Source organism: Mastomys coucha, unplaced genomic scaffold, assembly GCF_008632895.1.
Source record: "Mastomys coucha isolate ucsf_1 unplaced genomic scaffold, UCSF_Mcou_1 pScaffold5, whole genome shotgun sequence".
In the NCBI taxonomy this organism is placed as follows: domain Eukaryota; kingdom Metazoa; phylum Chordata; class Mammalia; order Rodentia; family Muridae; genus Mastomys; species Mastomys coucha.
In genome coordinates, this window is record NW_022196911.1 from 64,716,497 (window position 1) to 64,732,265 (window position 15,769).

At 46.5% G+C, this 15,769-nt stretch overlaps 1 protein-coding gene across 2 annotated transcripts in view; it reads right to left on the reverse strand.

Annotated features, from left to right (window-relative positions):
* Positions 1 to 15,769, reverse strand: part of Dnah2 (dynein axonemal heavy chain 2) — a 128,622-nt gene that overhangs the window by 38,006 nt on the left and 74,847 nt on the right. For both annotated transcript variants that reach the window (XM_031352477.1, XM_031352478.1), the window contains exons 42-49: positions 6,739 to 6,957; positions 6,437 to 6,554; positions 6,138 to 6,274; positions 4,830 to 4,967; positions 4,581 to 4,739; positions 893 to 1,045; positions 609 to 700; positions 108 to 306 (exon numbers count right to left, since the gene is read on the reverse strand). In XM_031352477.1, the coding sequence (XP_031208337.1) occupies positions 108 to 306; positions 609 to 700; positions 893 to 1,045; positions 4,581 to 4,739; positions 4,830 to 4,967; positions 6,138 to 6,274; positions 6,437 to 6,554; positions 6,739 to 6,957 (1,215 nt within the window). The remainder of the gene's footprint in view (positions 1 to 107; positions 307 to 608; positions 701 to 892; positions 1,046 to 4,580; positions 4,740 to 4,829; positions 4,968 to 6,137; positions 6,275 to 6,436; positions 6,555 to 6,738; positions 6,958 to 15,769) is intronic.

Genomic DNA, 15,769 nt, shown 5'->3' on the forward strand with positions numbered 1-15,769 from the left:
CCCCCCCCCCCGCAAGAGAAATATGGGGAGGGGGGCGCTGAGCACCTAAGTTCCAGGCAGAGCAGATGGCAGGGAGCTGGCGGTCCAAGCCCCTCCCCGCCACATACCTGTGCGGACATGTTGACAATGAGCACTGACCACTGGCTGGAGGGCAAGGACTGGAGAACACTCTGGGCTATGGAGGTCTTTCCAGTTCCCACGGGACCCACCAGTAAGACGGGATTCTGGTTGGCCACCAACGTGCTCACTAGGTAGTTGTATCGTACAGTATCGACAGTAGGTACCATGATCTTATAGAAAGGGGCACTGCGGAAAGAAAGGAACCATTGGCCTGACCCAGTTCAGCTCTCACTTCCTTCTTCCTCTTAATATTTATATTTTTCTGGTGTTACCAAGGTCTAATCATCAACCCAGCCTTCTGGGTCCTGGGAGTGTGGCATTCTCCTTGGAAGAGATCCTGTCCCGAGTCTCCTAGATCCAACATCCTAAACCTTGTTATCTCTTCCTGGAACTGGCTTTCTCCTCTTTAGCTCACACTGGCTTCTGGCCCCACCACTCTTGCCACTTCTGCCACCAAGCCCTGCTCACACCCCAGACCCCGCCCTCACTTAGGAGGATAACGCCAGCTCTTGGGGAGCTTGTCCTCAAATGATGTCCAAGTCCGCATCTTGGGGTTCACGTAGTATTCGTACACTGTGTCCTGAGGAAAAGTATGTGAGTTGGGTCACCAGACGTTCCTCCAGCTCTTCCCAGCTGGAGCTGGGGCTCACAGACTGATTGGCAAAGAGGGTGGCAGCAAGATGTTAGGTCAGGCAGAGTCTGAGGGCCAGAGGTGCCCTGTAAGTCCTGCCAAAACTGGACATACAGGGCAGCTGGCTGTAAGGGCCCTGACCTTATTGGGAAACGAGCCCTCAATTTCTCGAAGGTAGCTGTCAATCTTCTTGCGTCCATCCTCATCCACAGAGGCGCACACAGACCAGATCATGCTGAACACAAAGGTCATCTCTACCATAAAGGCGTAATTATCAGTGTCAGCTGGGTTCACCTGGGTGGACAGGAGAAGAGGGTCAGGGGTTCAGCGTGGCAAACTGGCCTTAGAACAATCTTCATTCCTCATGATACAGGAGCCATGCTTGTAAGGGATGGAAGGATCTACTTTAGCAGTTACCAAGAAGGTGGAGAACCTACATTCTTCTTCCTCCCTGGTTCTATATGAGAAGTTCATCTACAACCTACTTGTGGGTTTTAGATAACTCTGGAATTCACTGCAGTTGCTCGAAGCTGTCTCTAGACTCATCTGGCCAATCCAGGCTAACCCTGGAGGAGTACTCAGGAGTGCTCAAAGAGACAGGCATGTGGTCACCTATATGTACCTGCAAAAAAAAAAAAAAATTTGGAAAAAAAAAATTGGAGATGACCTAAACATCTACCAGTAGAAGAAGGAAAAGTAAAATGCAGGATTTACCATGGGATAGTCCACAACAGCTGCAGTCCACAATGGCTAAAGCAATGGCGGATGTTAGCTAAAGCAATGGTGTGTGCCTGCACATGGCAATACACAACTCAATGTCATAGTTTTGGCTTGACAAGCATGTTGCCTGTAGCATGATCCATTTTTTAGATTTTTTGTTTGTTTGTTTTTGTTTTTGAGACAAGATCTCTCTGTATAGCCCTGGCTGTCCTGGGACTTGCTATACAGACCAAGCTGGTCTCAAACTCACAGAGACTCACCTATCTGCCTCCTGTGTGCTGAGACTAAAGGCACGCGCCATCATGTACACCACAATCTCTTCCTAAAAGTACCTATGGATATCTGTGGGGTTTTACATCAACAAGCATTTTTGTTTGGTTGGTTGGTTTTTTTGAGACAAGGTCTCACTGTATAGCTCTGACTGGCCTGGAACTCCCTATGTGAACCCAGATGGTTATAAAACACAGGCCAGGCAGTGGTGGCGAACGCCTTTAATCCCAGCACTTGGGAGGCAGGGGCAGGTGGATTTCTGAGTTCAAGGCCAGCCTGGTCTACAGAGTGAGTTCCAGGACAGCCAGGGCTACACAGAGAAACCCTATCTCCAAAAACCAAAAAAAATAAAAAAATAAAAAAATAAAAATAAAGAAATTTAATGATTGATTGCTTATACAATTAAAAATGTAGTTTTGGAGTTTGGGAGTGTGGCTCAGCGGTAACTCCTTGCTTCAAGCCGGAGAACCACATTCAGATGCTGAGCACCCATATAAATGCTAGGTGGGTGTTGCAGCTCACTGATAATCCTATCCTTCAAAGGGGAGAGGAGGCTGCCCAGACAAACTGGCTAGCTAGATTAGCTGAATCGAATGACCTTGTTCACATAGATACATTTTTAAAAATATGTTTAAGATTCATTTATTTATTTAATGTATATGAGTATGCTGCCTTCAGACACACCAGAAGAGGGTGTCAGATCACTTTATAGATGGTTGTGAGCCACCATGTGGTTGCTGGGAATTGAACTCAGGACCTCTGGAAGAGCAGTCAGTGCTCTTAAGTGCTGAGCCGTCTCTCCAGCCCTAGATACATTTTTTTTAAAAGCAGTGGAGTGAGGAAGACACTTGACATCAACCTCTGGCCTCTCCCCAAACTGTACCCACACGTGGGAAAACATGCACACAGCTATATCACACACACACACACACACACCCCGACTACGTTTTACGGAGCTGAGGAGACGGCTTGTTGATAAAGTGCCTGTAGCACAGGCAACAGGCACAGCCCACCAACTCAGCATCCTTTTGACATCTCTGATATATCACAGGGGCACAGGCAGAGTTGAGGAATTCTTGGTAACAGATTCTGGATAAGAATGCTTATAACTGCAGATAAACCTCGGCAAGGGGCACATGTTTGCAGTCACCGCACTTGGGAGGCTGAGGTAAGAGGCTTGTCAAAGTTCGAGACTAGCCAGGAATGCACAGAAAACATAAGGATAGGATTATAGGACTCTGTCCAATCCAGAATGATAAGGGTTGGCCTTATATCAACCCTTAATCATCAAAATATAGGCAGGAGAGTATGCTGAGAATCTCTGGTTTGTTAGATGAGCCAGGGCTTTGGTAATGACAACCAGGGCTCTCCTCCAAGGTCTAAGAGTGACAACATCTCCCCCAGGAGTGTGCAGCAGCCAGCTGACCCCTGCTCTCCACAACCACACATGAGTAGAACACAGTGATAAAAAAAATATAGGTGTGTTGGAAGAGATAACAGGATTTAGTGGAGTGTGCTATTCAGGCATTGGTCAGAGAAAAGGCTAATATTGCTGACTACATTCTTTTTGTTGGTTTGTTTGTTTCTTTCTTTCTTTTTTTGTTGTTGCTTTTTTTTTTTTTTTTTTACTTTTTGAGGCAAGGTTTCTCTGTGTAGCCTGGAACTCACTCTCAAATTCAGAGATTCGCCTGCCCCTGTGTCAGAGTCCTGGGATTAAAGGCATTTACCAGCACACCCAGCTCATTTTTCTTTTTCTTTTCTTTTTTTTCTTTTTTTTCTTTTTTTCTTTTTGGTTTTTCTTTTTTCTAATTTAATTATTTATTATATGAAAGTACACTGTAGCTGTCTTCAGATACACAAGAAGAGAGTGTCAGATCTCATTATGGATGGTTGTGAGCCCCCATGTGGTTGCTGGGATTTGAACTCAGGACCTTCGGAAGAGCAGTCAGTGCTCTTACCTGCTGAGTCATCTCTCCAGCCCCCTAGTTTTTGTTTTTTAAGACAGGGTTTCTCTGTGTATCCCTGGCTGTCCTAGAACTCACTCTGTAGACCAGGCTGGCTTCAAACTCAGAAATCCACCTGCCTCTGCCTCCCAAGCCCTGGAATTAAAGGCGTGCGCCACCACTGCCCGGCGGTTTTTGATTTTTTTGTTTTAAGGCAGTGTCTTGTTGTGTAGCTCGTGCTGTCCTTGAACTCAATATACAAACCAAGCTGGCCAAGGACTCTTCAGTGCTGTGATTGCAGGTGTGTGTCACCATTCCTGGCCATAATGAATAACTTACACTGTCAGAGATCTTAACTGCTGCTCATTATATATTAATAGTTTCATTACCTAGTAACATTGTTAAAAATAATGTGAAACATTTCTAAGGCAATGATTTAATCTCAACAACAACAAAAAACCCAAATTTTAGTTATTTTAATTATAAACAACCAAAAATTTCTGAAATATCAATTCATCTGAAACTTTCTAGAACTTCTCATCAATGGCATCCATGGTATGGATGGGTAGGAAACTAGGACACCTCTTGGGCTATTCATCCTCCCAGCCTCCCTTCCTTCCTTTCTGGCCTGCAATTATGAGGCAGGTGCTCTGACACTGAGCTACACCACTACTTGCTATGTCTAATACAGAATTCCTATTCTGGACTTTCAGCTCAGCAAATGTCCAAGCGCGTGTATCTATTTCTGCTTACACATGGCCCCCCCGGCTTGCCCCTCACCATGGTCACTGCTGATATCTCTCCTCTAAGTTTCTGTTTCAAGCTGTGCCCAAACTGAAGGTGTGTGGTGTGAGCCACTCCATCCACCTTCATCCTGGGCTGGCTCCTCTCCTTACCCCATTCTCTGGTGTGGCCAGGACTGTGTAGAGCTTACAGAGCGAGATGATCCCACTGTACTCAGGGACAGGTACCAGCTCGTTACAGTTATCCTTTTTGAAGCTCAGTATCTTGTTGATGAACTTTTCAAACATACGCTGAAGCGGCTCTATTTCCGCCTAGGTGTGGACGAGAAGGGATGCTCTGTCTACTGTTATTTACTACAGGCCACCTTAGTCACAGTCACATCTCCTCAGTTCCCTTTTTACCTTTGGCCTCTTGTCCAGCCATGACTGAACGTAAGGCTTCCAGCCCAGATCCACATAGTCGGTGTAGACCATCCCGCAGCGGGACACAGTAGCTGGAGAGGCCACAGCCAAGTTCTCCACTTCAAACAAAAGAGACACCTAAGGATGCAGACTCTTGTCAGATCAGCAGCATCTCATCCACAATAATGAAACACCCAAATGCCTTATGGGTACTTTAAGGTGGTAAGGAGGATAATGACTAAGGTTTATAAATGGCTTGCTTTCCCTGGTGGTTTGAATGAGAATGGCTCCCATAGGCTCATATATTTGAATGCTTAGCCAGCAGGGAGTGGCACTATATGAGGATTAGGAGGTGTGGCCTCGCTGAAGTAGATGTGGCTTCTTTGGAGGGAGTGTGTCACTGGGAGTGGGCTTTGAGGTTTCCAGAGCCCACACCAGGCCCAGTCTCTCTGCCCCTCAGCGTTTGGGTCAAGAAGGAGCTCTCTCTGCTCCAGCTCCAGTGCCTGCCTGCCAATCACCGTGCTCAACCATGATGATGACAGGCTAAATCTCTGAAACTGTAAGCAAGCCCCCAGTTAAATGCTTTCTTCTTATAACAGGTGCCTGACTCATGCTATCTCTTTATAGCAATAGCACAGTGACGAAGACACTTTCTAAAAGAAATTAGAGCTCATTCAAATTTATCTTTAGGAGAAAAAAATCACTCTCTGGCTTGTGTGGAAGAAAAGAGTGGGTGGCGTGTGCCTATAATCATGGTGTTTGAGTGCTAGAGGAGGGAGGGAGCAGGAGGATCAGCAATCAAGGTTATCCTTTACTACCTAGGCTAGCCTGGGCTACACTAGATACTACCTAAAATGAATAAAAGGGAGATAAAAAGAGAAAGGAGAGAGGGAGAGAGAAGTTAAAATAAAGAAAAAGGTGGGTATGACACCTCAGGAGATATTAACCTTGGTGCATGATATGAAGGCCTTCACACCTCACAGGCCAGTGGAAATGAAGCCAAGGATGGCCTGGGTCTATACAGTGATTTCTAGACTCAAAGTTCTTTACTATACAGTTGTTCTAGAGGAGCAATGGCCCCCTGCCTCCTATGCTGGAGAAGGAAACCAGAGGCAAGGGTTGAGGTGAGCCCTCCCACTGAGTCTACCTTTGGCCTTTTGCATCTTGCTTTAATTGCAGATTTCCCTGGATCCAGATCCTCCTCCCCACCTCTCTCCACTCACTCATTCTCAGTATGCCAGCCTCCACCTCAGCTTCCCTTCCACCCCCACCCCAGGGGCCTGGGATCTCTCCAGGTGGCAGTAACACCTGCTCAGGCATTGCAATGCGCTCTCCATTGATGAGGGTGAGCACTTTGTTGTCATCCATGACGGAGTTCATGCTCTCAATCCACAGCGTGTCCACGGGGCCGTCAAAAAGGATCCATTTCTCATCTGGCTTTTCATCTTAGTGGCAGGCGGATGATACGGAAACCAAAAGGCTCCATCTCCCTCTCCTCCGCGTCCCTCACCACATGCTTCCTAGTCTTAAGGCATTCCCCAGGCATCTTTCAACCTCCCTGGGGCTTCCTGTCTCCCTGGGGCTGACCCGCCTGACCCACTGGATACCTGCACAGGCAGCCCGCATGACACTAGACAAGATGCCATCAGTCCATTCATTGGTGTTGAGGTCGTACTCGCCATACAGTTCCCCTAAGGACAGTGCCTTTGGGTTTAAAGGGAACTCCTAAAAATGATACCAGAAGGGACTTCTGAGGTGCCCCAACCCAAGCTCCCAATATACTTTGCCCCATCCCAATCCTCTCTCTTAGATTCTTGCACTGGTCAATTGCTGCTTCTCCCCTAGACTTCCCTGGATCCAGGTCTGGCCCTCCCAACACCTTTAGCTACTTCACTATCCCACTGCGCACTCTAACTATGTTGTAGTTGGGTTCTCCAGCACGGCACAGGGACGACAGAGAGGCCTGCAGAATTTTCCAGGAGGTGGTCTTGCTGCTGCCGGTGCATCCCACAATCATGGTGGAGTGGCGAGAGCTCTTGGTTTCGTACAACTGTAAAACCTTGGTGAGAGTAAAGGGTGTGATCTGCAGGCCCATTTCTAGGATCTCCTGCTCGATGGTGTCCCGTAGCTGAGAAAAGGAGAAGGAAAAAGTGTGAGTCAGCCAAGGGACTTTCAGACACCCTGCAGTGCCGGGGTGGGGATGGGGGTAGACTCTGCAGAACCACAGCCAAAGACACTTAAGGTCCTTTGCACTCAAACTCGGTAATCCCCTGAGAAATGCCTAGCCAGAGGGAAAATACTGGGCTCTGGGATCTATAGATAGCACAGTGGTAGGGTGCTTGCCCAGAATACACAAGGCCATGGATTTGATGCCCAATATCACAGAAGGAATGAAGGAGGGCGGGAAGGATGGAGAGATAGGAGGGAGGGGGGAAAAAAAAGGCAGGCAGGCAAGCTGGCTACATTATAACTGAGGAGATGGCTCAGTAGGTAAGAGCATTTTGCTGCTCAATCCAGAGGACCTGAGTTCAAACCCACAGCACCCATATAAAAAATCTTGGCCTTGATACACATGGCCCTGCAACTTCAAGTGCTATGAGGAAACGGAGAGAGAGGATCACTGGGGCTTGCTGGTGGGTAGGCATGCTCCAGGGGCAGGGAGAGACCCTGTCTCAAAGGAATAAGGCAAAGAGACAGATCAAGACAGTCTGTGTCCTTTTGTGACCTCTGTATGTATACCCATGCCCATACACCAGATAGACAGACAGACAGACACACACACACACACACACATACACACACGCGCACGCACGCACGCACGCACATTCATATCCTGCACATACCAACAGAGGACACTGGTGTCTACAGTCAGCCAGTCTGGCTTCCTAGCTTTCAGTTTTGTCATTTTGAGTCGGTTTTCTTGGAAACTCAGCTTCCTTATGTATACAGTGTCTAATGTCATTCTACACATTTTTAAAAGCATCATTCAAAGACTACTTACTGAATTTTTATGGCACTGTGCCAAGTACTAGAGATACAGTTGGGAACAAAATAATTTTACCATGCTTTAAGATCTCACTGTCCTGAGCTGAGAGATAGCAGCTGAGAGCATTGGCTGCTCTTGTAAAGGACCTAGAATTAGCTCCCAGAAGCTACACAGCAGCTCACAACAGTTAGTTTAGCATTCTGTCTAAGCTCCACCCCACAGTTACCTGGTAACAGCCAAGTGTGCCCCCCTTCTCTTTCTTGTTCTTTTGTTTGTTTCTTTCTTTGTTTTGGGTTTGCTTTGTTTTGTTTTTTTTTGTTTTGTTTTGTTTTGTTTTTTTGAGATAGGGTTTCTCTGTGTAGCCTTGGCTGTCCTGGAACTTACTCTGTAGACCAGGCTGGTCTCGAACTCTGAGAAATCTGCCTGACTCTGCCTCCTAAGTGCTGGGATTAAAGGCGTGTGCCACCATTGCCCGGCCTCTTTCTTGTTCCCACTCTGTCTCTTCACCCCTTCCCTTCGCTCCCCATTTCTTTTCCCCCTCTCTACTCTCTACTCTCATGGCTGGCCTCTACTTCTCTACTCTCTCTCTCTCTCTCTCTCTCTCTCTCTCTCTCTCTCTCTCTGCATTTTTCTACCTCTACTACCCTCTCAACTCTTCCCCCCCCTCGGACCCTCCCTCATGTCCTGAATAAACTCTATACTATACCTCCTGTGGCTGGGTCCTCAGGGGAAAGAGATGCCTCAGCATGGGCCCTCTGAGGTACCTCATTCCCCCATACCTGACTACACCTCCACTGAAACATATTTCTCTCTCTCTTTGCCATTTTTATAAACACAACAACCATTTATAATTCCAGAGGATTCTACCTTCTCTTCTGGCCTTTGTGGCTCCAGACATATATGTGGTCTGGAGTAGGTTGAGTTGTGCAAACAAAACACCCACATACACAGAAATGAATTAATTTAAAAAGTACCTTTAGATTAGTCAGGAGTCCAGCACTAGGGAGGCAGAGGCAAGTGGCCAGTCTGTCTACAGAGTGAGTTCCGGGACAGCCAGGGATACACAGAGAAACCCTTTCTTGGAAAACAACACACACACACACACACACACACACACACACACACACCAAAAACCAAAACTCTCACCCACAAAAAGTACTTTTACAGTATAGAAAGTTGTGTATATCCTTAACTAGATTCTTCAAATGCTAACATCCATATAAATGCTCACCAGAAAGAAGCAACAAAAAATCTACATCCAGGATTGTTTGTTAGTTTAGTTTGGTTTGGTTTTTGGTTTTCAAGACAAGGTTTCTCTGTGTAGCCATGGCAGATCTGGAATTCACTCTGTTGGCCTGGCTGGTTTCAAACCCAGAGATCTGCCTGCCTCAGCCCCCTTAGTGCTAGGATTAAAGGTGTGAGCCATCTCACCCCAATATTTTTATTTTATTTTATTTTTTGAGGCACAGTCTTACTCTATAGCCAATTATATAGCCCAAGATTCCTTCAAAATAGCAGTTACCCTTCAGTGTCCCCTCCTTTGTACTGAGATGACAGGCACGAGCCCATGTCTGTTATATTTTTCTGTACATGGGTCTGCATATTTCCTTAACTTTTTTTTTTTTTTTTTTTAAAGACAGGGTTTCTCTGTGTAGCCTTGGCTGTCCTGGAACTCACTCTGTAGACCAGGCTGGCCTCAAACTCAGAAATCTGCCTGGCTCTGCCTCCCAAGTGCTGGGACTAAAGGCGTGCGCCAGTGCTCCACCGCCACCTGGCTTTTCCTTAACTTTTTAACTAAAAGTATTTACTATGCCAGCATGGTGATCTGGTTTTGACCCCCAGAGCCCATGTGAATGTGAACAGTGGCTGACCACCAAGGTCCAGCCAACTTCAGCATAGTCCGGAAGAAAAGTCCACATCCTTATGCTAATACTGGACAGCATTTACCTGAGACACGCCTACACCTTGAATGCTGTACTGACCAAACCAAACTCCTCAGACTGACATTAGCCAACTCATCCTAATGCAGGGTTCCCCTCACCCGTTTACAAACTGCCATTTGCCTATGGGACCACATCTGTCATCTGTCCATCCAGAGGCACTCTATGTCCTCCCCCTCCCCCATTCCTTTTCTCTCTCCCTCATCCTCACCCTCATCCCTGTCTCTGATTCCCTGCCCTTTGTCCCTTTGGGGCAAATAAATCTCTGTTGTGTCCTGTGCTGAACTCTGATCATTCATAACCAATTCCACAAACTGTCCTCTGGGCTCCACACGTGCTATGGCATGCACACCCATACACATAGATCATGTGGGCTTGTGCATACACACTCATGCACATGCACACACACTAATAATAATGATAATGATAATAAATAAAAATGTAAAGCTTGTTTTGTCTGATACTGGTAATAATCACCAGAACAAATAGGCTGAATAGGCGCCTTCGAATTTCTGGAGGCAGATTCATGGCCTTTACATGTTCAGAGTTTCTATATGTTCTATATGTGCTCCAAAGAAATAACTGTTCTTTTAGTAGTGAGTAAAATTTCTTTAGATATGAATCAGTTCAAAGTTGTCAGCTGTATTGTTCAAATCTTCCATGACTGTGACTTTTAGACAGCCTGGTTTAAAATTACCTCGTGGGTTCTTCTATTTCTCCTGATATCTCAGCCAATTTAGCTTTAGTTCTTTTGAGTCTGTATCATTAAGTACATCCAAATTAAATCTATTTTATCTTCCTGGCCAATCTTATGGAACCTTTTATTATCACGAGGTGACTTCCTATTTATTTATTTATTTTTGGTTTTTCGAGACAGGGTTTCTCTATAGACCAGGCTGGCCTTGAACTCAGAAATCCGCCTGCCTCTGCCTCCGAAGCGCTGAGTTAAAGGTGTGCGCCGCCACTGCCCAGCTATGAGGTCACTTTCTATTTCCAGTAAAGCTTTTTGCCTGGAAAGCCGTACTGTGTTGTCTGCCAGAGCTTCCCTAGCTCTCTCTGGATGAGTAGTTACCTGGTGGACCTCCTCCTCTGAGACTCTCAAGCCTTTGTCTAAGTTCCAGGTGTGTCTCCTGTAGACACTCCCGAGTATTACCATAAGGATGCGGGCTTTTCTCCCAGGCTTGGTTTTCCCTTAGGGCTCTAACAGATACTGTGCCTGTTGCTCACCTACATTTCAAGATGCTTATCATTGACCTAACTCCAAACTCTGCTAGTTAATTGTCTCAGAATGATGGCCACATCACCTATCCATTTCTCTGTTATACACACTCCTGAAGCCTTTGGATTTTATTTATCAATAGAGGATGGGTTCATGTACTGAAGAGGCCTTGATAGCCTTGATCTCCTCCAATGGCCTTCTCTCTCTGCCCACCCTGTGACTGCCATCTTGGGCTCTCTGTTCACCATGACTTAAGCTTCTCTTGAACGAATGTTCTTGTGTCTGCTTACCTGCTAGCTTTTCTTTCTTCCTTTCCTTCCTTCCTTCTTCCTTTTTTTTTTTTTAAAGACTTATTTATTTTATGTATATGACACTGTAGTTGTCTTCAGACACACCAGAAGAGGGCATCGGATCCCATTACAGATGGTTGTGAGCCACCATGTGGTTGCTGGGAATTGAACTCAGGACCTCTAGAAGAGCAGTCAGTGCTCTTAACCACTGAGCCATCTCTCCAGCCCCCCTGCTAACTTTTCATAGTCTGTACCTGAACTTTAGTGAGGCCATATTCTCTCACAGCTTTCAGACGTATTAGAGGCTTTTTGTTTGGTTGTTTTAAATCAGCATAATTGAAAGTGTAGCTGATCTAATCTTCTATAAGATAGGTTGGATGGAACAGAATTTGAAGTCAGAAATCATTTATCATAGAATTTTGAAGGCTGCTCCACTTAATATTATTATTGAGACACAGAAAGCTGGTTTGTTAATGTTTTTAGTCTCTTGCCTTTTTCTTTTCCTCCTTGGAAACAAGTGAAATAGTCTCCTTGTTCAGTATCTAGAATTCCCAGGGGCAGCCCATTAAAGGATTGCTCCAGTCCACACTTATATGGGTTCTCCTTTAGCTGTGGGTACCCCATCCCTCCATCTGCTCCTCCTCTACTTTTGAAATATTTGAATGTTATCTTGCCTAGATTTTTCTTTAAATCCTATCTCTTCTCCCCATTGTCTGCTGGTCTCTCAGCCATAGTCCTTTCTTAATGGCATTTCATTAGAATTTCACATCGATAATTCAGATTACTGTTCATTTGTTTTCGTCAGGGTTGGGTCTTGGTGGCCAGGGTTTACCTGAATACAGAGAGGCAAATGACTACCCTGTCTCATCTCCCAGTACCTCCATGTGCAGGTGTGCCCAGCACTCCCCAGCAGAGGCAGCCATTGATTGATTGTTTCGTATTTCCTCTCCTTGGGCTATCTATTTTCTCCATCTGGCTCTATCTTGTTTGTTTGGGGTTCTTTTGTTAGGGAACCTAGGCCCTACAGGTAAACAAGTCCTAAACAGATAGGTATGCATGCCAGACTAGGACAAACCCAGCCACAGCCTGCCTCCACCCCCACCCCACACGGGGATGAGAGGGGGAGGCAAGAGGGAGGTGCAATCAGTCTCACTGCCATCACCTATTCTGGGTCGCACCATTAACTAAGCCCTCACCTCCTATCCAGAGTGAGTCCTGCCATGTGGCAATGTGCCCACTCCCCTACTTCTGTCACAGACCATAGGTCACATATCACATGTTGACTATGCCTGCTTCCTTGTGATACAAGACCACCCCTCTTCTTAGAAACCCTTACAAAGTAGACTAGTAGACTCTTTGCTTCTTCTCTCAGGGCTAATATTTTCCTCCAGACTCTTGACCATTACTCATTCACTGTCTGTTGCCCTGCATTTAAAAAAGTCTTTTGTCTCAAGAATTTGGCTCACCATCCCTACTGCTTCCCCCTTACCTCCTCCGTCCCAGTAACACCGAACAGCCTTCCTACCAAAGCTCTCCTCTCAGGTGTTTAGTGAGCTTTGGTTTTCCTTGCATCCATTCATACACATACACACACACACACACACACACACACACACACACACACACACGTGTATATATATCATAGCCCAGGCTAACCTCAAATTCCTTATGTAGCCAAGGTTAGCCTTGAATTCCTGATTCTCCTGCCTCTCCTCCCATTTCCTGTTTATATGACTGAGTGTAGGGCTCCCAGACTATAAGCAGAACTGCCCTGCAGGTAACAGTGCACTTGGGGTCTTCCTGGTATGTTCCATTCATTTCTCTTGGGTCAGAAGAACTCCCCAGAGAGAATACGTTCGCTTGCCTGTCTGGATGCCCCTATTCTTTAAACTGAGAGATGAAAGAAAGCATCCAATCTGCAAACGTTCCCTCAGTACTGGTTCTGAGTACTCCTGACTCCTTCCTCTCATGCCTGCTGCTCCTCAGACTTGACACTTCTACCCAGCAAGGGAGGCTCGGTCACCTAGGGCCATTAAGACACCAGATCTTAGAGATGCAACTCCTTTTTTTTCCCTCTGAGACAGAGTCCTGTTACACAACTCTGGCTGGCTTCAGTCTTCCAATGTAGACCAGGCTCATCTCAAACTTACAGTGATCCTCCTGCCTCTACCTTCTGATGCTGGGGCTGCTGGTGAGTACCTCCACATCTGGTTGAGACCTATGCAGTCTGAAACAATTTGCCTCAGCAGCCCTCTGAGTTGCTTCTCTGTGCTGCTCTGCCCACCCACCCTTGACTTAGAGGCCACAAATGTCAAACTGAAATTGCTGCTCTGCTTCCATTTCTGGAGTTCTCAGGCCAGGCTAAGTGCGCCCCGTGAAATCTCTCCTTCTTTTTCATGCTCTTTGATAGACAGCATATTCTTTGGATTTGACATGTATGCCTTAGAAATCAATCTTTTTTGTTGTTGTTTTGTTTTGTTGAGACAGGGTTTCTCTGTGTAGCCCTGGCTGTCTTGGAACTCATTCTATAGACCAGGCTAGACTCAGAGATCCACCTGCCTCTGCCTCCCAGGTGCTGGGATTAAAGGCGTGCACCACCACCGCCCGGCCTTTTTTATTTTATTTTTTTGGTTTTTCCAAGACAGGGTTTCTCTGTGTAGCCCTGGCTGTCCTGGAATTCACTCTGTAGATCAGGCTGGCCTGGAACTCAGAAATCCACCTGCCTCTGCCTCCCAAGTGCTGGAATTAAATGCGTGCGCCACCACTGCCTGGCTGGAAGTTTTCTGTTTCTCTGCTGAGGCTATTTTTTTTTCTTCTTCCCCAATTATCATGCTTTTATTTTTACATTTTAGATATAGATTTATTTATTATTTTTATGTGTGTGTGTGTGTGAGAGAGAGTATGAGTTTATGAACACCATATGCATGCAGGAAATTGTGTGAAGGCCTAGGATCCCCCTGGAACTTGAGTTCCAGGCAGTTATGAACCACCATGGGCTGCTGGGAACCAAAGCTGGGTCCTCTGCCAAGGCAGTAAGTAGTGTCCTCAACTACTAGGCCCTTAAATTTTCTCTTTCTTTCTTCCTTCCTTTCCTTCCTTCCTTCCTTCCTTCCTATGTAGATCTGTCTGGTCTGGCACTTCCACTTCCAGAGAATGCTGAGATTATAGACATGTACAAACATGTACAAAACGCCTAGATGTTTTTACAAACTCAATTCACTCTTTTTCCCAATGCGATTTGCTTAGAGCTTCTTGTCCCTCATTTCCTTGAGAATATTGAAGATGGCTTATCTGCAGTTTTCTCTTAGAGTTCCACTGTGTGAAATTATACGAATGGCTGCCCGCTCTGCTGGCCTTGTTTTCCAACCTCCATCCTCCGGCTAGGCTTGTGCTGCCCTCTGGGCTGTGTTGCCCGTTAAATCCAGTATTCATTCTTCTGGACCAAGGCTGAGACTGAGCTCCTCCAGAAATCATTCCCTTCGCTTCCACCAGTCACCTGGGGGGTTGATACCCCTTCTCCTGCCCCAGAGGTGAAGCCTGAGACTTTAAATTACACAGTCGAATGAACTTCCACCAGTCACCTGGGGGTTGATACCCCCTCTCCTTCCACCAGTCACCTGGGGGGTTGATACCCCCTCTCCTGACCCAGAGGTGAAGCCTGAGACTTTAAATTACACAGTCGAATGAACTTCCACCAGTCACCTGGGGGGTTGATACCCCCTCTCCTTCCACCAGTCACCTGGGGGGTTGATACCCCCTCTCCTGACCCAGAGGTGAAGCCTGAGACTTTAAATTACACAGTCGAATGGATGCTGACTGTGAAGTCCTGAGGCTGAGCGGAAGAGACATCCAGGAAACCTTTGTCCCCTCCCTCCCATCACCACCAGGGCTCAGACAAGCACAGATCTTTCCAGGTTGCAAGTTGTCCTTTCCCATCAGTTGCTGGTGAGGGTGAGTCCTTGTAGCCTGATGCTTCTGTGTTGTTTCTACAACAATGGGCTCTACGCTCCACCTCCAGGCTTCTACAACAATGGGCTCTATGCTCCACCTCCAGGCTTCTACAACAATGGGCTCTACGCTCCACCTCCAGGCTTCTACAACAATGGGCTCTATGCTCCACCTCCAGGCTTCTACAACAATGGGCTCTATGCTCCACCTCCAGGCTTCTACAACAATGGGCTCTATGCTCCACCTCCAGGCTTCTACAACAATGGGCTCTATGCTCCACCTCCAGGCTTCTACAACAATGGGCTCTATGCTCCACCTCCAGGCTTGGGCTGCTTTCCTTCCTATTCCTGGTGCCTTAGACTGACAAAATTCCATGGGGGGAAACAGGATTGGAACCTACTTGTCTTTCAATGTCCCTTCTTCACCCACTGTCCCCACACCAAGGCCCCTAGAATTCTTGCCATCTTAGCAATGTACTAAAAAAGGATGTATTTCTTTTGAATGTTTTAATCCAGCATTTAGCACTTTCAACTGAAAGGACAGCTCAGAGCTTGGAG